We start from the raw sequence: 26171 nt of genomic DNA, 5'->3' as shown, positions 1-26171 counted from the left end.
ACAGGTTCAGAGGGAGCATGCTTTTCCCTCGATTAGCGGAACATCTTCAGGTATCTGGTATGTGGATAGTGGGGCTTGACGTCACATGACAGGAGTCCGTGAGTACTTCTCAGAGCTTTTAGAGAGTGGCACTGATATAGAGGTAGTACTCGGTGATGACAGAGTTGTTAGAGCAGTCGGGGTGGGGACACTGACATTTCAGAGGGAGTCCAAACCTCCCTTGAAAGTGTCAGATGTTCTTTATGTGCCAGGGATGAGGAAGAACCTCATATCCGTCTCAACTTTGGAGGACAGAGGATATGAGGTACTGTTCAGGGGAGGACAGGTGTTGATGTATCCTAGGGGCACTCCAGCTGATTCAGCTAGAGTGATAGGTGTACGCAATGCAAAGGTGTACAAGTTTGCATTCCAACCCCTTTTGGCATTGAGCAGTAGTACCGACAACAGAGCTAGCAGTTCTGAGTTGTGTGAGATTTGGCACCGCAGGATGTGACATATGTATCATGGAGCTTTGAGGACATTGCGAGAGATCACTACAGGTGTGCCAGATTTCAGTATTGATCACTTTGATACTTGCAGAGGTTGTGCGATGGGCAAGTTTGCCAAATCCCCTTTTCCCAGCAGTGACAGTAGAGCGACTGGGATACTTGATTTGATTCATTCCGATGTGAGCGGTCGGATGTCTCATGTTTCCTTGAGTGGATATGAGTACTATGTTTTATTCATTGATGATCACTCCAGGAGGACCTGGATTTATTTTTTGAAGACCAAGAGTGAGGTCTTCAAGCGGTTTCAAGAGTTCAGAGCTCTTGTGGAGACTCAGACAGGTCGAAAGATCAAGTCCCCGAGGTCGGACAATGGAGGAGAGTACACCCTTGGAGAGTTTGTTGATTATTGTGCGGAGGCAGGCATTAGGAGGGAGTTCACTGTTCCTTACAAGCCCCAGCAGAACAGGGTTGCGGAGAGGAAGAACAGATCCATCATAGGGGCTGCCAAAGCCATGTTACATGATCAGGGGTTGCCATTGTTCTTGTGGGCAGAGGCCTGCAACACCGGTGTTTACTTGCAGAACAGGAGTCCGCATCGTGCCTTGGGGCACATGACTCCGGAGGAGGCTTTCTCTGGGAAGAAGCTTGATATTGGTCATCTTCATATCTTTGGATGCATTACATACTCCTATATACCCAAGGAGAAGAGGACCAAACTAGAGCCCACCGCAGATAAGGGTATCTTTGTGGGCTACAGTGAGACCTCAAAGGCCTTTCGGATTTACATTCCTGCACAGAGGAGAGTTGTTGTCAGATGGGATGTGAAGTTCGAGGAGGACAGGGCCTTTAGGAGGTCACGGGAGTTAGAGTATCTGGATCAGCCAGACCCTCAGCAGCAGTTGAGTTAGTCGCAGGGATCCATTGGGCAGGGATCAGGAGGATCAGGAGGTACATCTATGAGGATGTCAGGTCCGTCAGTGAGCAGTGGCTCACCGAGCCAGAGGGGTGGTGCTCCGGGCAGCATGCAGAGCAGTTCACAGAGCAGTTCACTAGGGAGTCCACTGATGGACAGTTCACACGGTACCTCAGCTTCTACAGGTTCAGGTGCAGGCAGGAGGACAGCAGACAGACAGTCAGGAGTTCAGGCTCCTGATGATGATGAGGAGGAGGAGTTTCATTCTCCGGTGGGAGAAATGCGCTCAGGGAAGAGGAAGCCCAAGTGGCTTCAGGACACCTTGAGAGATGCCTCATCTGTTGCTGAGCCGAAGAGGCCGGTCAGAGAGAGTAGACCACCTGAGAGGTTTTGTAGCTATATGGCGATGGTTACCAGCATCCTTGACTCTGAGCCTTCTAGCTATGAGGAGGCAGCTAGCCAGCAGGTTTGGAGAGAGGCCATGCAGGAGGAGTATTCTTCTATCATGAAGAATGATGTTTGGGAGGTGGTGCCGAGGCCTGAGGGCAAATCCGTGGTTACTTCCAGATGGCTTTACAAGGTAAAGCATGCTGCAGATAGTAGCATTGAGCAATTCAAAGCAAGGTTTATGGCTAGAGGGTTCTCCCAGGTAGAGGGAGTTGATTATGAGGAGACCTTCGCTCCCGTGGCTCGATATACTTCGATCCGCTCCATTATATCGATAGCAGCAGAGATGGGTTGGAAGATCCACCAAATGGATGTGAAGACCGCATTTCTCAATGGCTTCATACAAGAGGAGGTGTACATTGAGCATTCACAGGGCTTTGAGGTGCATGGGAAGGAGTCCCATGTGTGCAGACTGAAGAAGGTCCTTTATGGCCTGAAGCAAGCTCCCAGAGCTTGGTACTCTAGGATAGATACATATTTGCAGGGGATGGGTTTCACAAAGAGGGAGGTATATCCGAACCTTTACTTTATTGTGATTGGTGAGGAGCCTCTCATTCTGGTGCTGTATGTGGATGACTTGGTCATTACAGGTGCAGAGAGACTCATAGAGCACTGCAAGAGAGATCTTGCGACGGAGTTTGAGATGAAGGACATCCGTTTGATGCATTACTTTTTGGGCTTGGAGGTGTGGCAGGAGGAGGGGCATTTCTTCCTGGGGCAGGGGAAGTATATTGTGGACATCCTTAGTAGATTCCACATGGAGGATTGTAGACCCATGTCGACACCGATGATCACCAACTGGAAGAAGCTTCATGCTTCGGATTTCGAGTTGGTGGATCCCACATTGTACAGGCAACTAATTGGTTCCTTGATGTATTTGGTCAACACTAGACCAGATATTTGTTTTGCAGTCAACACGATGAGTCAGTTTATGTGTGAGCCTAGGAAGGTTCACTGAGTGGCTGCAAAACACATTTTGCGGTACTTGCAGGGGACAGTGGATTATGGTCTGGACTACAGGCAGGGAGATGGAGTGAGATTGGCAGGATACACTGATTCTGATTAGGCAGGTTGTGCTTCTGATAGGAAGAGCACTTCAGGGTGTTGTTTTGGGTTGGGTTCAGCAGTAGTGTCATGGTTAAGCCGAAAGCAGCAGTCAGTAGCACTGAGTTCAGCGGAAGCAGAGTATATCGCAGCCAGTCTAGCTAGTTGTGAGGCAATCTGGCTTCGCAAGATGTTGTTTGGCTTATTTGGTCAGCTGTTGAGACCTTCAGTGATTTACTGTGATAATCAGAGTTGCATTAAAGTCACGGAGAATCCAGTTTTTCATGACAGGTCAAAGCATATCGGGATCAGATATCATTTCGTCAGAGACTATGTTCAGAAGGGAGTTGTGAAGCTTGAGTATATTTCCACTGATGAGCAGGTTGCAGATCTTCTTACCAAAGCCTTACCACGGGGCAAGCATGTCTACTTCAGAGACAAGATGGGTGTGGTGAGGAACACTTGCCTTGGTAAGAGGGAGTGTTGAAATTTGGTACCGGAGGACAGGTGGTTCCCTTAGGCTTTGAGCTTTGGCCTAGGGAAAAGTGTCCAAAAGAATTTAATTTTTCTCCTAAAGTAACTTTATAATTTTTATAAAGTTAAATCTAATTTAAAAGTGACTTTAAGTGATAAAGTTACTAAGTCTAATTTTAAAGTGACTTTTATAAAGTCAATGAAAAATTAGAAAGGAAAAGTGACTTTGGAAATAAATGACTAAGTGGGTCTTTATTAAAGTGGGGTGAATTAAAAAATAAAAAGTGAGATTTAAATGAGCATTTAATCTCAGCCTTAGATCTCAATCTATTTCAGCCATTGGATTTAGGGATCACCCAAAAGTCACTTGGATCACCCAAAAGTCACTTGGGGTTAGATTAAAGGAGGAAAATGAGGAAAAGGTCATTCATTCTTTCATGAGCAGATTGGGAGAAGGAGAGCAAGAGAGATTTCTGAGCAGGGAGGAGAAGGAGGCAACAGCTTGGCACACATTCCAAGGCAGCAGTTGAGCAGATTTGTACAGCTGATTCAGCACATAGTGAAAGACAGATTTTGGCACGATTTTCGAGTGGTTTGCACAAAAATCGAGTAGTAGTTTGCTGGTTTTTCTGCACGCAGAACGAGGGCCGTACAACACATTTATTGCAGGACGTACAACGCATTTAATGTTGTCCGTACAGCTGCATTTAATGTTGAAAGTGGGCACGAAAATTGAGGAGGCGGTACAGCGTTTATTGCTGTCCTGTTTGCTGTAATTTCCAGATCACTGTGAGGCACGGGAAAAGAGATAAGTTGTAAATTTGCTTGCTGATTTTTTGCTGAATATTTCTCACTGTAAAAAGGCAATTTTTAGAAATAAAGAAGAGCTCTCGAACTGGTTTTTCCCAAGAGTTGTAGGGAGTTTTTCCAGGGTCACATTGACCAAAAATCTCAGTGTTTAAATGTGTTTTAATGGCTGTTTATTACTGCTGATTTTTATTTCTGCAATTTCCAGCATTCTGTAAAATTTCCAGAATTTGTTTTTTCAGCAAATTTATTTTTTCTAGCTTGTTAAATGTATGGTTATGGGAAAGGACATTTAACTATATGGGAGAAATAAGGAGGAACTGAAAACCTAAGTTGCACGAAACGGGGAAACGGAAATGAGTTTCCGAAACGGGAAGCGAAACGAAACGCGACCTCCCCAAATTTTGGAAACGAGGAAGCGCGAATATATATAATAATATATATGTATATATATTAAAAATATTTAAAAATTATTATTATGTATATGTGCAATCATAAATTCTCCTAAATAGTGTGATGAGATAATGAGACAAACTGCTCTTTTATAACTTTAGAATAGGTTTCTAGAACATCCCGGAAACCTAAAAAAAGTTTAAAAACAAATTAAAAAAAAGAAATTTAAAAAACAACACATAAATTTGGGGAAACGTGGCTCGTACGGCTTGGAAACGCGTTTCCGGCGCGTTTCCAAGCCGTACTGCCACGTTTCCCTTTCGGGAAACGTGGCAGTACGGCAGGAAACGCGTTTCCAGGCCGTACGGTACGCGTTTCCGGGTTTCGTTTCGTTTCCCGGGAGGAAACGACCCCTAGGGCTACGTTTCCTGCAACTTAGCTGAAATCCGGGGTGGGAAATGAGAAATTTCTACAGTTAGCTCCATATCTTTTCCAGATTAGCAATCACATCAGCATTAAAATAAACTGCAAATAGAACATAAACATAAATCGCAGAAGGCAAGCCAAGACAAGAGGACACAAGATGTGGCGCTAGCCAGGGACAAACCCCAATGTGGAGAACCCTTGATCAATTTTTCTTATATGTTCTTCAATATTTCAACAGAGAGAGAGAGAGATAGTACGTTTACAACAGAAGTCAACACTTGGACTTATCTAGATAAGAGCATAGATCATCTCTAAGAAGATAATACATGAGATCAGTTGAAGACATGCTGCTTCAACTAATTCTCCAAGGTGACTCCTTCACCTATCGTTGTGCTGCATTTCGTCATCATGCTGCACCTTACCACGCTGCACTATGCTGCACCCATCATCACTATGCTGCATCTCATCATGCTTCATTAATCATCACTGTACCCATCACTGTACTGCATTATGTGCCATTGTTGCACCATGTTGCCATCTTGTGCTATGTGTTGGCTGCACCTTGCATGCTTGCTGTATTTGCTGCTAAGTACCATACAATTGTGTCAATGTTAGTTATCTGTCCTTTGCATGCTGCTCTTCTTCAGAGACAGATGCTCCGGCTGTTTCGGCAGTTCCCGGCACTTCTGGCTGTTTCCACAGTTCCCGGCACTTCTGGCAGTTTCGGCTATTCCCGACAGTTTCGGTTGTTCTCGGTAGTTACGATAGTCCCGGCAGTTCCAGCTTTTCCGGTAGTTTCGGTAGTTGCAGCATTTCCGACTTTTCCGGTAGTTCCGGCTTTTCTGGTATTTCCGGCTTTTTCTTCTTTTCCGACAGTTCCGGCTTTTCCGGCAGTTCCAGATTTTCCGGCAGGTTCGGCTTTTCCGTCTTTTTTGGTAGTTCTGGATTTTTCATCTTTTCTGGCAGTTCCGGCTTTTTCGGCTGTTCCGGATTTTCCGGCAGGTTCGGCTTTTCCGTCTTTTTTGGCGGCTTTTTCGGCAGTTCTGTCTTTTCCAGTAGTTCCGGCTTTTCCGATAGTTCCGGCTTTTCCAACAATTCTGGCTTTTCCGGCTTTTCTGGCAGTTCCGGCTTTTCGGGCATTTCCTGCTCTTCTGGCTTTTCGGTAGTTCTGACTTTTCCGGCTTGTCTAGCAGTTCTGGATTTTCCGGCATTTCTTGCTTTTCCGGCAGTTCCAGCTTTTTCGGATTTTCCGGCTTTTTCGGCAGTTTCGGCTTTTTCGGCAGTTCCGGCAGTTCTGGATTTTCCGGCAGTTCCGACTTTCTGGCCTGTGGATCAGGGCAATGTTATTCCTTAGGATCTCTCCTCCTACTAAAACCCAAAGACAAGTAGAGAGAGGAAGAGATCCCAAGTGTGTTGAAATGACTTGAAGGCCACCTCTATTTATACTAAAATGTTGAGCACATGTGGGGTTTATGTGGTTGCTGGCCGATCTTGACAAATTGTCTTATAACGCAAATAAATTCATAACTCCATGAATACTTATCGGAATCGGATGATCTTTAGATCAATCCTACACCTCTCGATGAGAGGGGTCCAAGAAAAATATCAGCTACCATAAATAAGATGACCCACATAGAGTTTGGCCCTAGTTGCCAATTTTAACTGTTTTGGATTTAATATTTCCCATGCCATATTCCTATATAAATTTCAAGCTAAAATTTAAGAAATGAAAATTTACTGGATTGCTACTGTACAGATATGTACATCAGCATATGGAATGGATTTTAGGGGCACGGCCATACGGACTTGTAGCTGTGGTTGATATGAAACAAGGTACATGGTGCTAGATTGTTAATTGGCAGCAGATAGGTTGTATGGCACAACAACCAGTGTAGTTATGTATGTTTTAGTACAAGTTTGTGCACATGAATTTGAAGATGAATTTGCACACTTGACACTTAAGTACAAGTACAGATTGTATATTGGCAAATTTTTCTTGCCTATGATTGCATGGAAGACTAATTTGATGGCTAAGTGGCAGCATACAATGATTGCAGAATTATAATGGATTGTACAGACTAATTTGATGGTAATTTGTATGGGAAGATGTAATAATTGAACACAACAGTGGAAATGTTAATAGCAGCAATTTGATGATTTAATCTGCATAATTGGCCATGAAACGGCATTGATATAAAATGAGATATACAAGCTCGTTTATCTCTGACATTGCAAGAAAATTTCTACAAATATATGAAAGACATATTGAATAAGAAATGATTGATAGAATGAATAAGAATGATGAATTACAATGGGCCTCGTGATTGTCTACTTATATGGATTGGTTGGTCACGAGGTCAAGGGGTTTGTGCCGCTTTGACTTTTCATTAAACTAATTACATTATTATTATTATGTTTACAATAGATCACATCCTTTCTTGTGGTGTGATCCATATACTTGGCACATTGCACGTTCATGCATGGAGTTGATTGCCTTGGGATTTGCACATTTGGATTGGTTACATGCATCTCGTGGACCACTTGCTATTTTTGGAGCATTCTCCTAGAGGCTAGGAGCACTATTTTTTTGTTATATCTCTCATACGCCTTGGAGCACATTTGTGAACTTTCTTAGGTGGACCCTTGAGCACATTTTTTTGATTGTATCCATTATTGGGTGGAGAGTTCTTGTGAACAACTTGCATGTTGACTTGCCATGCTTATTTTTGTTTGTGCTCCCTCTCTTGGAGACTCAGTGTAAATTTTTCCTTATTACTGGGGGACAATGGATTGATAAGGGATCTAACTACTCCAATTTTATATTATTTCTTTAAGTTCTTAGGGAGGCCTTTTTTTTTAAGTTATACCAGAGAAAATAAATCTTTATATCCATATTGAAATAGATATAAATGCTTCTGTCCATATGTAGTGTCCAAAAAGACTCAAAATAGTGCCTACTTTACGACTCCCTGATCTTCTGTATTCAAACAAATTCTGAACACATACAGGTCATACCACTTTCACAGACCCAAAACATTTGATGAAAACAAACTCCTCAGATAACTGAACCTATCTTAGCCTTACTTACACTGATTACATTGTTCCAAATATTTTTTAACCGAAAAATAATGACTTGTTAGGGAGTTAGTTGGCCAAAAATGATTTTTTATTGTACGAGAGTAAAGGTTCACTCTATAAAGGCAAGCTTTCTCTCCATTGTAATGGCTGTTGGGAATTTGGGGATTGAGGATTTCTCCCATCTGTACTTGATTTGTACATCATATGATTGGAGCTTGAATGGAAGATTGGAGGTATACTATCATTTTATGTAGGCTTTCATTGTGTATTTTATTTTCATATTGTTTATTTTTGTATTGGGAAACCCTTGCTACATTTTACAAGTGTCTTGTACTAAGATGATATAATTTTACCAATGTCCAACTAATGACCACAAAAGTAGGTTAGTGGGGCTGAAGAATACAACCAATCTGAATACAATGTGGGAGTGCAAGTATATCCCCCTAGAGAATACCGAAAATAATATAAAGAAATAAACATGCAGTAGTAAAGCCTCAAAACACATTCATTTGGATAGAGTAGTGTGGGGATGTTGTTGAAGCTAGTGGTAGCTTCAGAAGGTCTTTTGCATAGGCTTGGTGTCTTAGCATGTGGGAGATGATTTATTGCCTCTCTAGGTGCTTGCTTGGTGGAGTAAGTGATTTATGTCTTCTTTCCTAAGTCTAACTTAGGAAAAGTACAATAATTAAAGTCAATTAATTATTGTGGACTATTAAGTCATTTTCTAAGGATAAATAATTTAATTATTTAAGTGACTTAGAAATAATCTCAACCATTGATCTCCAAGATCTTCTAGAAGGGAGATTAGGGTTAGGGATTTGGACTTAATGAAGATTATAAAAGAAGCCTAGTAAAGAGGTGAAGACACGACAACAACACAAGAGCTCAAGAGAGCGAGTCATCATAGAGAGCAATTTTCTCTAGTGTGAGTGGCTCAATGGATTGGAGCGCAAAGGAGGAGAAGTATGGGAGAATTAAGGGCAGATCCAAGAGGCCGAGTTGAGGAGATTGTAGGGCCAAGATGCTGGAGGAAAGTTGATTTGATTTGGAGAAAGCCAAATTGTTGGGGGGCTGAGTTTCCTAGGTGCAGTGATAACTCGTAGGGAGGGCGCAGGTCGATTTTCTAGCTGATTGATTGGGCTGAATTTCTCCAGGTTGATTTCTTCCAGAGGCTGATTTCCAGGAGGCCGAATTCCTTGGGCCAAATTCATCCAATGGTGGCCGAGTTACAAGTTCTAGTTTTTGTATTTTTCCTTGTATCTCTATGGGACAAAAACCTAGATTTTCGAGATTAATAGGTGAATTATTTTTGCAATGTGTGATTGATCTCTCTGATTTAAGTTTCGTTGCGTATTTCATTTCTGGAAGTTAAAAATACCAACGATTTTATTTTTAGGTAATTCAATATTTGTTTCGCTAAATAAATAAATTGCTGGGAATAAAATTGATTGTCATGAGAAAATAAATCTGGCTAGTTTTTCGAAAATTTAGCAGATGTTATCCTTATTATTGCTATTGTTGTTGTATTAACAATTCATTTAATGAACCCAATTTTTACTGGATTAACATAACCTTATTTTCATAACAATGCTTTAGAATGGCATCTTTAGCATTCCAATGTAATTTTCTCCTACAAATTTCAGCAAGCTGAGGCTGATTTGTGGCAAGCTTAGCAGCCCCATTGCCTTACATTTCCATGCACATATCCTCTTTGATCTATGAATCCTCGACTCCATTTGCCCAAGGTGTGATTAGGTACTTGGTCTTGAGGTTTTCCTTCAATCTTTTCTTCTCACACCATTTATTCTTCCATTATACTACATCCATTTGCTCTGCCTATGCTAACTCTACAATAAGTCACCTTGTAGCTTCACTGTATCTTTTTAGCAATCATGCCTTTAGGGAAGACCACCTTGAGTTGGATAAGAGTGAACCAAAAGTGAGGGGAAGAGTTATTTTTGTGGTGGTGGGTAGCCTTCTTGAGTTGCACAATACTAGCCCCTTGATGCTTGGGACTTTACATCATTCGGGGCTGCTAGATTTTGCTATAACACTACTGATCATGTGTTATTTGTGCTTTTCTATTCTGTAATTTATTCTCACCTGTTTTGAGTGACTTAATGTAAATTGATCACCAGCCCATTTTATTGTGTTTTATTGGACACATGGTCAACCTTTATCACTCTCCCCACCATTTTGTACACATTATAAAGTAAAACAAATGAGTGTACATTGTACAACAATTTACAATGTTGACAATCTCCTCTCATACTTACAATCATTATCTCTTATGCTTTTGTTATGTGTATCTTTCTTCTATTTGCTGGTGTTGTGCACATATAATATGTGCCTCAACAAATAGATTGTCAAGTAAAAATAGACTTCCCATTAAGCTAATCTAGTTGCAGTCCTATCATGGCTAAGCTACGCCCATGCAAACTAGCTATAGGAACTAAAGAGGGACATCTAACCATCAGTTCAGGAGCATCAACAAACCTTGTGCATAGAACTTGGACACAAAATGAGTAGAATTATAGCATGAAGGTATCTCCTAGCTGTTCTGAACCTGCCATGGGTTCTGTCTAATTGATCTTCACAAAAGACCCACACCTCCTTCTGAATAGAGCCTCTTACTCCTTGCACTCTGCTTCCCTTTATGAGCATGGGACAAATCGTCCTTCACAGGATGATCCACTTTTGTGATGCCACAAAGATGTACCTTCTTTCAGATGTTGTTGTTGTCTAGCTCAGATACAAATCCATCAGCTAGATGCCCATCATGAGCTTCCTCTCTAGGGCCTCAAATATTAGTAGATTTTTGATTGAATGTCTCTGAGCTCCTCCCAAGATCACCTATCTAGGACCTTTCAACCTGGGAACTCTTTGGAGGACATTGGTACTTACGCAGTGATTGATAAGGATGGAGATGACTCTTCTCTCTTCGCTATATCTACCTCTATATCTAATGCTGATTAGAGCTTCTCTCTTTTTTGGGGTTGATCATGAGTCACCCTTCTTTACTCTCTTTCCTTTCATGTTTTTCTTGCATCTTGATGCAGGGGAGCCAAGACCCCTTTGCCATTTAAAGTCGCCGGCAGGATATCTCAGGCAGAGAACTAATGCCCTAGCCAGCAAAGAATTCTCATCCACATTGATATTACCCACATTCTCATACATTCACTATTGCAGAGCTCTGATATCACTTGGCACATGAGGATAAACATCACTGCCTGAATTTTAGGGTATTTCGCAGTGGATTCTAATCTGCATACGATACTGAGAAACACATACTCTACAACAATGAATGAATCCTAAAAATGTTAGAACTATAAAAGCCGTGCATCCACCATAGTCTGCTCTAATTGGATGCTATAGAACACAAGTCTGCACTAACCCATCCTTCTTGTACAGGCATTGTCCTTCTTTAGTAGAAATGAACCTACTCACAGACCATCCCACAACAGAACTGAGTAATGGTTCAACCCACTAACTGACATTTTATGGGCGATAGACTCCAACAAGCAACCTGTGTGTTATGGGCCCACAGTGTTCCCCTACCCAATGATCCTACACACAGGTGAGTAAAACTTTAACAACATATAGAGAATCACAGTTCAATACATGATCTTCACGCAGACCCTTGTTTGCAGAGCTCCCCGATTCAGAATAACTTAATATCTAGTTGACATATTTTTATAGAGATGTATGATGATAGGAATTCACAGCAGAACTGTTCTCCACAAGAATAGACGCTGTTTATTATTGACATCCATACACCATAAATCATTCAAATGCAATCTACAACAATAATACATAATTACAAAGCAATATAATCACACATATTCAATCACTGATATGCATGAATGTTTATGCGGAAACCTGAAGGTAAAAACCACCATCTCAGTGATCGAACCCACTCTTTCTCTTTCTTTCTTTCATTTCTGTGGAATATTTACAATGGATCCATGGACATATATCAGTTTACAAGCTCATTGGGTTGCCAGGCCAAATGCCATGTCAACCTTTACCATTACCTTTGTCCCTCTTGAGGTCTCCTGTCTTCTTCTTTGAGCAACATATTCTTGTTATCATTCATGCTGTATCTGGTCCTTTTCCTCAAACTGTTTGTCTTCAACTTCTAAATGGTCTGTTCCTATGCTCTTTTCAGCTACCACCACCCATGCCCTTTCATTTCTAGCTTTTGTGTTTTGGTTTCCAACTTGAGATCAATCTCTTCCCAATGATTCTTCTTTTACAACGTGACCTTTCAGATTCCACTCAGCCGGCATGTTCCTTCTTCAACTTGGCCTGTGGATTCCCTTCTACATGTGTGGACAGAGTTCCAATTGGCCGCTTTTATTTTCTTTCAGTTCTGGTTCCACAACTTTGACTTGGGGAGTTCTTTAGCCAAGAGAAATTCCACGTGGTCTGTGGTGCAAAGCTCCTAAGCCCACAACTGCTTATGTACCCACAGTCCCGTTCTGCAGCAACTAGTTCTAGGCTTCCAACACCCATTGGTTTCATGGTAATCACACTTCGTTCCCTGTGCCATTCTACTCCATAATGCTCTTCATTCTGGCTATGCAAATTACATCATCCCATGGTCCACACCTTCACTTATCTACTGGAGTCCATTAACTGTGAACTCTATTTCTACTTCAGACAAGTCCATCACAGTGTGTTCAAGCTGGCATATTCAAAATGATGTCAATTCTCCTGCATCACATCTATTTAGCTTGCAGCTTTCAAGTGCCCTTTGCACTTCCACATTATGTTTCTTATTTGCTGTTTTCTTGTGATAGTTCGTATCCTATTGTATCTTGAATCCATTAAAAGGTAAGTCCTTTGGTATGGGATTTTTGTTTCTTTCTATAATTGTTCTTTCAAAGCCTGAACATAATTTTTCTTGTGCCTTGTATTCTTTTCTAATCCTGGTATATTTTGATTGCATGGTTTCTGTGTGTCTGTGTGTATAGTTATAGTTTTATATTGCCAATTAGTACTTTTTGTCCACTAGGCAGACATGTTTACTATGATTCAACTTTTTAGGTGGAAGCACTGAACCTTTCTAATCTGCTTGCAGTATGGTGAAGTAGATATCGATGGATCATTAGTTGCTTCACAGATGAAAGGAGCTGAAGATATTGTAATGCTCAATAATGGTTGTCTCTGCTGTACAGTAAGAGGTGATCTTGTGCGAATGCTTTCAGATTTGGTGAAAACAAAGAGAGACAAATTTGATCATATAGTTATCGAAACAACAGGTGAGATGGTAATTTGCTTTTTCTTTATATGTATGATTCTTATGGAAACTGCAGTTTAGTATTGAGAAATCCTCTGTTTTTGAATATATTTTTTATTGAGAAATAGAAAATCGTGTTAGAAGTTTTTGTATTTTGAAAAGCGTTTTGAGTATTGAGTACATACTACATACCATGACATGTAGATTACTCATTTTTGTTCTTTGACTTGATAAATAGAGATAAAATTAAACATTTCATTAATTTCCACATTTATAATGTAAGATGGAAAGGACATTATAGCTGCATTTCCACTGATGCTTCTATGGCATGTCATCTGAACAAGGTGTAAGCAGGCTGCTGGAGTCGTTGGGCGCGTTGGTAATACCACAATATCAAGAAAGCTTTGACCTGACTTTTGATATCAACAATTTTTTATTGAACTAAGCTTCTGTAATATCCCTCTTGGCGAGATTACCCTTAGGGTGCAATTCTGAGCTAGGGTTTTCAATAAACCATGAAAGAATTGTATTTCATAACAGTAATGCAATATTCATCAATATATGAAACGGTGTTGCTTTACAAGGTAGTATAGTAGAGAACTCAAGCAACAGTAGACTCCACAAGCAACCGATATAAAATACGACTGATTCAACAATTAAATTAACTGACTTACAACAGTCAACAATTTCCCAACAGGGATATCAAATCAAACATGCTACAGACTGTGGCTGTCCCCTTGCTGCCACAAAACCATATCAGCAGACCTTACTGCTAACTTGCACCCTTAATAACCCTTGCGTCCTCCTGATCGTGGCCCCTTTGGTCACTTGCGGCCCCAGCAAATGGTCTCAGCTACCACAGGAAATTAGCCCTCAGCCTTCTGCTGCCACAGGGAGAGATCATTCATCTCCTCGTTGCTTCAGAAAGGCAGTCTGTTAATTTTTTCTTAGGGCTATATTGTTCTTTGCTTAAGATAACTGCATCACATCATTTACACATTGAATTCACCCCACAGCAATATAACATCATTACATTATATGCAATTATGTAGAAATAACAACATCATCAGTAATGCAGCGAACACCAGAAGAAAAGCATGCACACAGAGAGACACCAGGGTTGGTCGAAGACCAGGGAAAACCCCACAAGGGGTAAAACCCAAAATTCTTCTTCTTCTTCTATTAGATTTCATCAATTGTTCAACGGTGATACAAAGCAGTGTTGCGAACATTGTGATTGGGATTAAATTGGCGAGGGGAAAAAATAGGAAAAAAATTGTAAAAATCGGGAAAAAATCGGAAAATACAAAAATATTCATTTTTTCTCAATTTTTTTAATATCTAAAGCATCTAAAACATAAAATAAATACATTGACACATAAATATGATAAAAGAACTAATATGTAAGATGTGTAATATCATTTCTATTGCTACATCACACATAACAGTGAATCATGCCCTGAATAGTAAGTCCTGACTCCTAAGTCCCAACTCAGCGTCAAAATATCAACAAAAAATATAATAATGTATCTCATATCATGAGTCATAATGTCATATACAATGAAATGAACCAAATAACTAATACTACTGATTTCCTCTGCCCCTCTTGCGAGAAAATGCAAGCTTTTCCTTTCCCTCTAGATGTAGATACCGGTGGAGTTGGTAGTGGACTCTGTTGTTCTCTAGAAGTTGAAGAACTAGGAGCTACAGGAGGTGGACCACGCCCTTTACTAGTGGCAGGGGTAGCCTGGGTAGGTGTTGTTGTTAAAATTGGAAACTAGGGCCAAACTCCATGTGGGTCATCTTATTTAGGGCAGATGATATTTTTCTTGGATCCTTCTCATCGAGAGGTGTAGGATTGATCTAAAAATCATGCGATTCCGATAAATATTCATGGAGTTATGAATTTATTTGTGTTATAAGTCAATTCGTCAAGGTCGGCCAGCAACTAAATAACACCCACATGTGCTCAATGTTTTAGTATAAAAAGAGGTGACTTGATAGTCATTTCTACACACACTTCACTCTTGATTTCTCTCCACTTGTTTTGGGTTTTAGTGGAAGAGAAATCTAAGAGAGGAAGCCCTAAACGCAGAAGGTAAGGAGCCCTAGTAAGAGCCCTAGATGCAGTCAAGTAGGAGGGCTACTCGCTGCCTTGGTCTCTAGAAGTCCTAGATGTAGTAGGGGAGGAGCCCTAGCATGATCTATGCATGACCTAGCCGCAGTCCTAGATGATCTACACATGACCTAGAAGCGACGAGGGGCAGGGTCCTCGAGGTACCCAGCCTCTTGGATTAGACCTTTCTATGGGAGCTTCGAAGAGGAGTAGCAGTACTGGCAGATGTCAATAGAAACGGATGTGGATGCAGCGACAGAGGGAGCTACAGTGCATGATTCCCAGGACAACGTGAGGCAGTAGTGTGAGAAGCATAGGAGTGTTGCACCAGTGCAAGATGGCACAGAGACGTGTGCAACGGTGCGAGATGCATAGAGTTGTTGCAACAACGCAGAGCTCAAAGAGGGAGCACTTGTTAGTGACAGAGGTAGCTTTAGCATCAGGAGTGTTTCTCGCCGGACGGAGATGTCAAAGTTAGGAGATCACTTACTTACTTCTCAGTAACTGAGTTGTAGTGCAACAGTTAGCAGTGGTAGTGCTATGGGAAGCACGATGCAACATGATGAGAGGGGTTGCAGTGCAGATGCAACGGTGGCAGTGGCAGGGCCATGGGCAGCAGCACAGATGCAGAGGGAGTTGCAGTACGGATGCAGCAGTGGCAGTGGCAGGGCCATGGGTAGCAGTACAGGATGCAACAGTGCAGATAATGGGCAGCAGGCCTAGCATCAGCATAGGGATTGATGCCGGATGATCAGCGTAGTACTCATTGAGGAGTATTGCTAGAGCACAATCCTCGCTAAGAGTGAGTGTTGATTTGGGGTAGCATCGGATGTGCTCTAACCACGAAAATTGGTGGAGAGGCTAAAGCACATGAGATCTCCAATACCTAGAAATGGTTTGGGCAGATTCTAAACAGTTTGGGAGATATTAAAATAATTAGTATTTTTAATGGAGTCTTTAAGTCTAAACTTAGGGAAAATAAAATATTAATGTGAATTAATATAAAACTACTTAGGGAAAATAAAATATTAATGTGAATTAATATAAAACTATGTTAGAATGGTCCAAAAGTCATGGATCAAGCTAGATCTAATCTTAGCTGTTGATTAGGGACTTAATATCGGCCGTTGATTTGTCAACGAGAAAAGTATAAGAGGAGGCTTGAGGGTCACTTGGAGAACAAACCAAGAGATCAATATTTCGACTTTCTAGGGCTGGGTTTGCTGAGAAAGTTGAGGGAGTGATCAGAGTTGCAGCTGAGGGGCAATGAATACAGAAGTAGAGAGCTAGAGATAGCACCAGGAGGAAAAGCGTAGTAGCCGGAGAGAGGGACGCAGAAGTAGCCAAGGGTTCATGTAGAGGCAGCCAGGGCTCATGCAGAGGAAGCCAGGGCTCACGCAGAGGCAGCCAGGCGCTGCGCAGTGCCTCAAAGGGCCACCATGGGTGACGCAAAGGGCCAGAGGACTGATGCAGTGCCTCCAGAGGCTGACACAGGCCAAGCCAGAGCGACGCTGGGCTAACGCTGGGCCAGAGAGAGGCTGATGCAGTCCTTAGAGGCTAACGTTGGGGTTTTGTGGGGCAGATTGGAGTTGTGGAGCTGCAGAGTGTTTATTTGGGGTTTCAACCGGAATATCTGCTTCCGAGTAGAGAGGTACTACTGTCGAGATTTTTCTCTGTTGGGTGAGCTGGATTTGGCACCCATATTGTATTCTGAAACTGCTTAATAAATGAAACCCTCAAATAGCTGCACCGGTTTTCCCGCATTGGGTTTTCCCGAGGACATAAGTCCAAAACCAACGGTGTCACTTGTGTGCTTGTTTCTGTTTCCTTTAGTTGATGGTCTGTAATGTGTTGAGCATACACTTGTATTTATTTACTGTCGAGATTTTTCTCTGTTGGGTGAACTGGATTTGGCACCCAGATTGTATTCTGAAACTGCTTAATAAATCAAACCCTTAGATAGCTGCACTGATTTTCCCGCATTGGGTTTTTCCGGGAACATAAGTCCAAAAACTACGGTGTCACTTGTGTGCTTGTTTCTGTTTCCTTTAGTTGATGATCTGTAATGTGTTGAGCATGCACTTGTATTTATTTACAGTATTTACATGGTAAATAACTTGTTAATTAATATAACAAGTAGGTAGGAATAAATCAGAAAGTACATGAAGGGTTTCTAACGGGTTAGACTTAGAAATTCCAACATGGTATCAGAGCGTGGTTGCAGAGCACAGGAGAACTGAGGACATCGGCCGAGCAAAGCAACAACAACAAAAAACAATTGTCCCGAGTGACATAAGCTGTTCCTAGCAGAGTAGCAGCAAGGAAGGGGTGACACAATGCTTGCGTCATCAGGATTGAGCCAGGAAGAGGCAGCGCAGAGGCTGAGGGAGGCAAAGATAGGCTCATGCAGAGGCCAGGAGGGCTGACGCAGTTGGCTGAGGAAGCTAATTTGCCGGTGCCAGGATTGTGCAGAGGCTAGGAGCTCTAACCTTCAGTTTGCTGGGGTTTAGGAGGTTGTGGGTAAGTTGCAGAGTAGAGCTGGTGGGGTAGTGTAGTCAGAACAGTACCTAACAGGGCAAGGCCAAGGAGGAGGGAGTTGCTACCGAGGATTTCTAGCTGAGAAATTCGGATCAGTGGTGCACCCGCACTAACGATCAGAGTGGGGGGCATCTCAACATTGGCAGAAGGGTTTCCAGGAGGGAAATCGAGGCTCAGAGGGAGTCACACCAAGAACTTCCAGGAGGGAAGTAGAGGAGCAGCGAGTTGACAGTGAATGGGGTAAGAGACCAGGACAGACTGGACGAAGCCTCAAACTTCGTAGTCTACAAGGCTAGAATCCTATCCGTTCTAGATAGGAATCGTGTCAAGCACTTCACCTTGAGGACGATAGCTATCCCAGTTGACCCAGCTGATAACGACAAGTACGAGGAGGCAATGGCGAGGGCCAAGAGCATCATTCTTGATAGGGTCAAGGACCATGTAGTACCACATATTGTTGAAAAGGAAATGGCAAATGAGATGTGGGAGGCCCTAAAGAAATTGTACTAGCATACTTCTGTGCAGAGAAGGATGTTACTAGAAAATCAGTTGTGATCATACCAGATGCAGAAGGGAGAATAGATCGACCCCTTCCTCGGTCGATTGAAAGAGATCCGGGATCAACTGACTTCCATAGGGGCCACGCTGGATGAAGAATTGATGGTGAGAAGAACCCTGAACGCAGTCTCAGAAGACTGGGAGGTGTTTTTCCATAGCATACTGGGCAGGGCGACCCTTCCAGATTGGAAGGAAATGTGGGCTACTCTTCGCCAAGAAGAGATCAAAAGGCTAATAAAGGCGGGAAGCAGTGGCATGGGGATCAGAATTAAGAAAGAGGAGGAGGTGGATGCTGCCCTAGCATCTGAGGGAAAGCAGGAGAAACGGAAGAAGAAGGACCTCTCCAAGGTCAAATGCTTCCACTGTGGAGAGCTGGGTCATTATGCAACCCAGTGTCCAAGGAAGAAGAGCAAGGGAGAGGCCTCCGAGACCAAGGCTCCGCCAGCAAGGGTAGAGAAGGAAGTGGAGACAGATGATGATTGTGCCATGAGTGCACACACACCACTTGAGTGGAAGTGGGGAGACATTGAGCTGTAGTCAGGCGGACTACAAGCGATGAGGGACAGGATCCTTCAGGTACCCAGCCTCTTGGATTAGACCTTCTTACGGGAGCCTTGAAGAGGAGTAGCAATACTGGCGGATGTCAGTAGAAACGGATGCAGATGGAGCGACAGAGGGAGCTATAGTGCAGGATTCCCAGGACTGCGTGAGGTAGTAGTGTGAGAAGCACGAGAGTGTTGTTCCAGTGCAAGATGGCACAGAGAGGTGTGCAATGGTGCGAGATGCACATAGTTGTTGCAGCAGCGCAGAGGTCAAAGAGGGAGCATTTGTTAATGACAGAGGGAACTTCAGCATCAAGAGTGTTTCTAGCCTGATGGAGATGTCAGAGTTGGGAGATCAGTTACTTACTTCTCAGTAATTGAGTTGCAGTGCAGCGGTTAGCAGTGGTAGTGCTATGGGAAGCACGATGCAGCATGATGAGAGGGGTTGCAGTGCAGATGCAATAGTGGCAGCGGTAGGGCCATGGGCAGGAGCACAGAGGCAGAGGGAGTTGTAGTACGGATGCAGCAGGGCCATGGGTAGCAATACAGGATGCAACAGTGTAGATAATGGGCAGCAGGCCTAGTATCAGCAAAGGGACCGATGTCGGATGATCAGGGTAATACTCAATGAGGAGTATTTCTAGAGCACAGTCCTCGCTAAGAGGGAGTGTTGATTTGGGGTAGCATCGGATGTGCTCTAGCCACGAAAATTGGTGGAGAGGCTAAAGCACATGAGATCTCCAATACCCAGAAATGATTTGGGCAGACAATTTGGGAGATATTAAAATAATTAATATTTTTAATGTAGTCCCTAAGTCTAAACTTAGGGAAAATAAAATATTAATGTGAATTAATATAAAACTATGTTAGAATGGTCCAAAAGTCATGGATCAAGCCAGATCTAATCTTAGCTGTTGATTAGGGACTTAATCTCGGCCGTTGATTTGTCAACGAGAAAAGTATAAGAGGAGGTTTGAGGGTCACTTGGAGAACACACCAAGAGATCAAGATTTTGACTTTCTGGGGCTGGGTTTGCTGAGAAAGTTGAGAGAGTGATCAGAGTTGTAGCTGAGGGGTAGTGAATACAGAAGCAGAGAGGTAGAGATGGCACCAAGAGGATCAGCGCAGTAGCTGGAGAGAGGGACGTAGAAGCAGCCAAGGGTTCACGCAGAGGCAACCAGGGCTCACACAGAGGTAGCCAGGCACTGTGCAGTGCTTCAGAGGGCCACCGTGGGTGACACAAAGGGCCAGAGGACTGACTCAGTGCCTCCAGAGGCTAACGCAGCCCAAGCCAGAGTGACGTTGGGCTAATGCTTGGCCAGAGAGAGGCTGACACAGCGCCTAGAGGCTAACGGTAGGGTTTTGTGGGGCAGATTGGAGTTGTGGAGCTGCCGAAGTGTTTATCCGGGGTTTCAATCGGAATATCTGCTTTCGAGTAGAGAGGTACTACTACCGAGATTTTTCTTTGTTGGGTGAGCCGGATTTGGCACCCAGATTGTATTTTGAAACTGCTTAATAAATCAAACCCTCAGATAGTTGCACCGGTTTTCCCACATTGGGTTTTTGTGGGGACATGAGTCCAAAAACAACGATGTCACTTGTGTGCTTGTTTCTGTTTCCTTCCGTTGATGATTTGTAATGTGTTGAGCATGCACTTGTATTTATTTGCAGTATTTACATGGTAAATAACTTGTTAATTAACATAACAAGTAGGTAGGAATAAATCAGAAAGTACATGAAGGGTTTCTAACGGGTCAGACTTAGAAATTCCAACAGTACAACTATGGCACATGGGATAGCTATGCTAGCATGGTACAACTATGGCACATGGGACAACTGTGGTAGCATGGTGCAGCAATGGCACATGGGACAACTGTGGCAGCATGGTGCAACAATGGCACATGGGACAACAGTGGCAGCATAAGGTGCAACAATATGATGTGTGCAGCATGGTCATGAGGTCTAGCATAGTGATGATGGGTGCATCATGGTGCAGCACGGTGAGGTGCAACATGGTGACGAGGTGTAGCACAATGATAGGTGAAGAAGTCACCTTGAAGAATCAGTTGAAGCAGCATGTCTTCAACTGTGTTCAGCTATCTCATGTATCATCTTCTTAGAGATGATCTATGCTCTTATTTAGATAAGTCAAAGTGTTGAATTCTGTTGTAAATGTACTATCTCTCTCTCTCTCTCTCTTTGCTAAACTTTTGAAGAACATATAAGAGGACAAGGGTTTCCCCACATTGGGGTTTGTCCCTGGCTAGTGCCACATCTTGTGTCCTCTTGTCTTGGCTTGTCTTCTGCGATCTATGTTTATGTTCTATCTGCAATTTACTTTAATGTTGATGTGATTGCTAATTTGGAAAAGATATTGAGCTAACTGTGAAGATTGAAATAAATTACTTTAAGCATAGAACATACCTAAAATTAACATGGTATCAGAGCTGAGGTGAAGACAAAGCCTAAGCAAGAGTGAAGCAGTGATCACCAAAGATAGTTGGGAAAGGACAAAAGAGTCAATGGATTCCTCATCCCTTTTCAAATTCACCAAGGGTGAAGTCGAAGTAGAGAACATTATCAGAATGGCGCAATGAAAGCCTTTGATGGCCTACCTAAAGATCGCTTGAATGGGAAGTCTGGATCTAAGGGTGGAAGGAAAGGCAGATGCCTTGGTTGTAATAAGTCCGACCATTATGCGAAGATGTATCCGAATGGTAGGGACACATCACTTGATGATAACAATTAGTACAGGGATATCGGAGGAATGACAGGTAATGCAGGTCATCAAGGAAACGACCGACTCTTCAAAGAAAGCAAGGAACCCTAGGTATGAAGAATCAAATGTTGTTTCTGATAAGATAAAGAAGCATTATCTTATATTGGCCCTCTCCCCCAAATTCTTTGGGAATCCGGCGTATTGATTGTAGTGCTTCAAGGCACTTCATCAGATAGAAGGGTGCTCTCTCTAATTTGGTAGAGATGGAAACAATCTACTTGGAGTCGATGCCACCTATCCCGGAAAGGGTGTAGGGAATGTTACCCCTCAATTGTATAAGGGTAACTCGATTCTACATGAATCTCTTTTATGCACTTGATCGCAAGAAGAACCTGGTTTCCATTTCGGCAATGGAAGTCAAAGGTTTTAGAGTGGCATTCATCGATGGAAAGGTACGTGTTTGAAAATAGAATTTTCAAAAATGCTTTTACTCATGGGTTCAGGGTTGGCAATTTGTATCAAGTTGTAGGAAGTCCATTGGGGACCATGTCAATTGACACATCTCATCTATAGCACCGGAGGTCTACTTTATGGGGCCCTACCCAATGTGAGTAAGATGGTGTCAGGGATGCCTGAACTCAAGAAGAGCATGAAGGTACATGTCCAAGATGTACTAAAGGAAAATCTTATAAGGGGACCATTCCCCTCGTGTAGTAGGTCCATAGGTTTGGAACAACCCGAGGGGTTTGAGATTCATGATTGGGAATCTTATGTATCCAAGTGGAAGAAAGCCCTCTATGGCTTGAAGAAAACACCTTGGGCATAGTATGAGAGGATTGATAACTGTCTGAAGAAGTTGAGATTCACTAAGAGTGAAGCCGATCCAAACCATTGCTTGAAGGTTGTGGATTATAGACCTCTCATAACTGACACCTTATAAGGACGACCTCTTTCTGACAAGTGCAAACCCTCTCATTTGCAAAAGTAAGAGGCAGTTGGATTCCGGATTAGGAATGGTGATCTGGAAGCCTGTGACTACCTCGATGGAGCTTAATTTTCAGAAGTTATGTGGTATGGATACTAGACCTAATTTGGGAAGTGCCTCTGAGTTTCTCAAACTCATACTAGCATTGATGTTCTTGGTGAACTCCCGTCCAGATATATGTTTTGCAGTTAGCATGGTGAGCTCATATATGTTTGAGCCTCACTAGATTGGAGCCAAGGATCTTCTGAGATATCTTCAGGGCACAATCTCTCATAGATTGAGATACACTGTCAGAAATATGAAGCTGCATGATTATTCGAATGTTGACTGGGTAGGCAGTGTGGAGGATCGCAAGAGCACTTCTGTTTGCTAGTTCTCTTTGGGTTCTGCTTCGATATCCTGGATGAGCAGGAAGCAGAAGTCGGTTTCTATAAGCACCGCTGAGACCAAATACATAACTACGAGTATGACCTCGTGTGAAGCTGCTTGGTTGCGGAAGCTCTTCAGTGAGCTGTTTGAACTTTGTACACATGATGGATACCACCGCGATCTTCTGTGTTAACCAGAGGGGGATTTGATTATTGAGGAATCCCGTATTCTATGATTGCTCCATCATATAGACATCAGATGCTACCTTATCTGGGATATGGTACGTCAATGAGCGAGGAGGCTCCATTGCATTGAGACTGATGTACAAGTTGCAGACATTCTGTCAAAGCCTCGGGAAAGGTCAAATTTGTGGCTTTCCCGAACGACTTGGAGTCGTTGAGAGACCCTCTTATGAGGGCCCTGCATGATGCATGCATTGAGCTCTGGGAGCTCGGGGGGGCTTGGGGTACTTCTTGGAGCAACAAGCAACCATAGGGCGACTCACCCTCCCCTGTGATACCCTGTGGCGACTTATTGACAGGATGGGTGGTTCTCCTGTTGAGGCATCCTACCCAGTGTGGAAAAAGCCTGCAAAAAATCCCGATTTAATCCTAAAAACACGATTTTTTGAACTAAACGATTTAATCCCCCGACTTTTTGGCGACTTTTTCACAAAGGAAAAAATCATGATTTTTTCCTTATAAATCAGGAGTGGACCCAAAAAGTCTGCCTCCCTTCCCAGGGCGCGGATAAAGAGGCCGCAAAGGTGAAAAAACTATAAATTGAAGCTTCCATCCATGCATTTTCAAGTTATTGCATTGTATTGTTTGTCATACTTCTTGCGAGCATAGTAGTCTCATTTGTAATCTGTTAGTTTTGAGGTTAAGATATGTTTTTGTTTTCCAAGGAAAAACAAATCTTTATACTTCATATTTCTAGTTAGAAAGCAAAGTATACATTGGCTAAGCCTCTAGGCTTTCAGTGATCTAGACTCTAACAACCACTACCCCTTCAAAAGATTACAAAAGTACCAAAAGGACAGGCATACAACAACCTTTCGTAGAAAGAACCCCACACCATCAAAAACATTGTTATAGTTATTGAATGCTTCCAGAAGAAACAACAAAGAGGAGGTCATGAAGATCAAATAACAACAACCTGTCCAAAAAAACAAAACCAATGCCTCAAAAAAGAACCCATTTTCAGACAGGAACAAAGTACTTGTGAAATCTTGTGACAGAAAAGATCCTTCCTGCAATGAGAGCACGTTTTGAAAGGGAATCTTCTTTAGTGGTGAACTCCTTGTAAATGTGGGGAAAGGTTATGTATCAGAAGTGGATTTTACCTCCAAGAGTTTTTGAATAATAGATGCCAAGGCTAGGTTAGTAATCTGACATCTACTGTTTTCTCAGAAAATAAGCAGCTTGAAGTCACCAAGCGTTAATTTTCACATCTACTGTGATACTCACTGTTTATTTTCATTGGACCTACCACCTGACACCTTATTACCCAAGTAGATTACAATCTATTGAATAAATGCATGACTTATTTCTTAATACAGTTAGTGGAAACAAAAATTAAAAGGGGAAGAGGATCTCAGTGACTGATTACTTGATGACTTTTAGATGACTCATGATATACATTTATTATATTTTTTGTTGATATTTTGACCCTTGAGAGTTGAGACTCAGACAAGACTCAAAATTCAGGAGTTGATTCACTATTTTGATATGTGATGTAGCACAATGCACTAGACTTCATATACATATTATATATTAGCTTACTTTACATGTTTATGTGGACATGCATTTATTTGATGTTGTGGATACTCTAGATGTTAAAAAAATAAAAAAAATGAATAATCTTGTGTTTTTTTAATTTTGCTGAGTTTTTCAAAAAACTCCCGACTTTGACGAGTTTTTCAACTTTTGGACCCTTGCCGAATTAATCCCGACTTCGACTTTTTTCACATTGATCCTACCTATGCAGTCTGGTACTCATGGGAAGTACCTCTCATTTGGCCAATGAGCAGGGAAATGGGGCTAGGGACCATAGTAGTACTATCGATGGATGCATCGTTGTATCTACCGTACTCCCTATGCTAGGATGACCTCCATTGATCTGGGATCAATGAAACTGATCTTGGATCAATATGAGTGGTTTGAGACACTCTCTTGTGATATTGATCTGGGATCAATGAAATTGACTTTGGGTCAGTAAGAGTGACATAATTCACTCTTTTGGAACTGATCTGGGATCAGTGAGAGTGGTATGACACACTCTCTTCATATGGAACTGACTTCAGGTCAGTAGAGAATGGTATGAGACATTCTTGATCAATTCTTCTTCTTCATGGTTTCGCAGAGCAGAGCAGTGCAGGGCACTGATGGCAGAGATAATACAGTTGGATAGAGGGATCAACTGATGGAGTTCTCCCTAGTTGAGAGGGAGTGTTAAAATTGGCAACTAGGGCCAAACTCCATGTGGGTCATCTTATTTAGGGTAGCTGATATTTTTCTTGGATCCCTCTCATCAAGAGGTGTAGGATTGATCTAAAGATCATTTGGTTTCGATAAGTATTCATGGAGTTATGAATTTATTTGTGTTATACGTCAATTCGTCAAGGTCGGCCAGCAACTAAAGAACACCCACATGTGTTCAACGTTTTAATATAAAAAGAGGTGACTTGATAGTCATTTCTACACACACTTCACTCGTGATTTCTCTCCACTTGTTCTGGGTTTTAGTGGAAGAGAAATCTAAGAGAGGAAACCCTAAACGCAGAAGGTAAGGAGCCCTAGTATGAGCCCTAGATGCAGTCAAGAAGGAGGGCTACTCGCTGCCCTGGTCTCTAGAAGTCCTAGACGCAGTAGGAAAGGAGCCCTAGCATGATCTATGCATGACCTAGCCGCAGTCCTAGATAATCTATGCATGACCTAGAAGTGATGCCCTAACTCCTAACGCAGTGATGGAGGAGAGGCCTAAGTGCTGTCCTAAAGGAGATTCTGGGACAGCGTGATATAGAGGAGATT

General features: G+C 42.3%; 1 protein-coding gene across 1 annotated transcript in view; it reads left to right on the top strand.

Annotated features, from left to right (window-relative positions):
• Positions 1–26171, top strand: part of LOC149193732 (uncharacterized) — a 115706-nt gene that overhangs the window by 59642 nt on the left and 29893 nt on the right. Inside the window, exon 3 of the mRNA XM_089404885.1 lies at positions 13154–13334. Within this exon, the coding sequence (XP_089261011.1) occupies positions 13154–13334 (181 nt within the window). The remainder of the gene's footprint in view (positions 1–13153; positions 13335–26171) is intronic.

This window comes from Pinus tabuliformis, chromosome 2_2 (assembly GCF_031772625.1).
Source record: "Pinus tabuliformis cultivar Carrire ecotype Pingquan chromosome 2_2, CPIR1, whole genome shotgun sequence".
Taxonomy (NCBI): Eukaryota; Viridiplantae; Streptophyta; class Pinopsida; order Pinales; family Pinaceae; genus Pinus; species Pinus tabuliformis.
The sequence above is the reverse complement of the archived record's forward strand: the minus strand, read 5'-3'. Positions and strand labels throughout refer to the sequence as shown.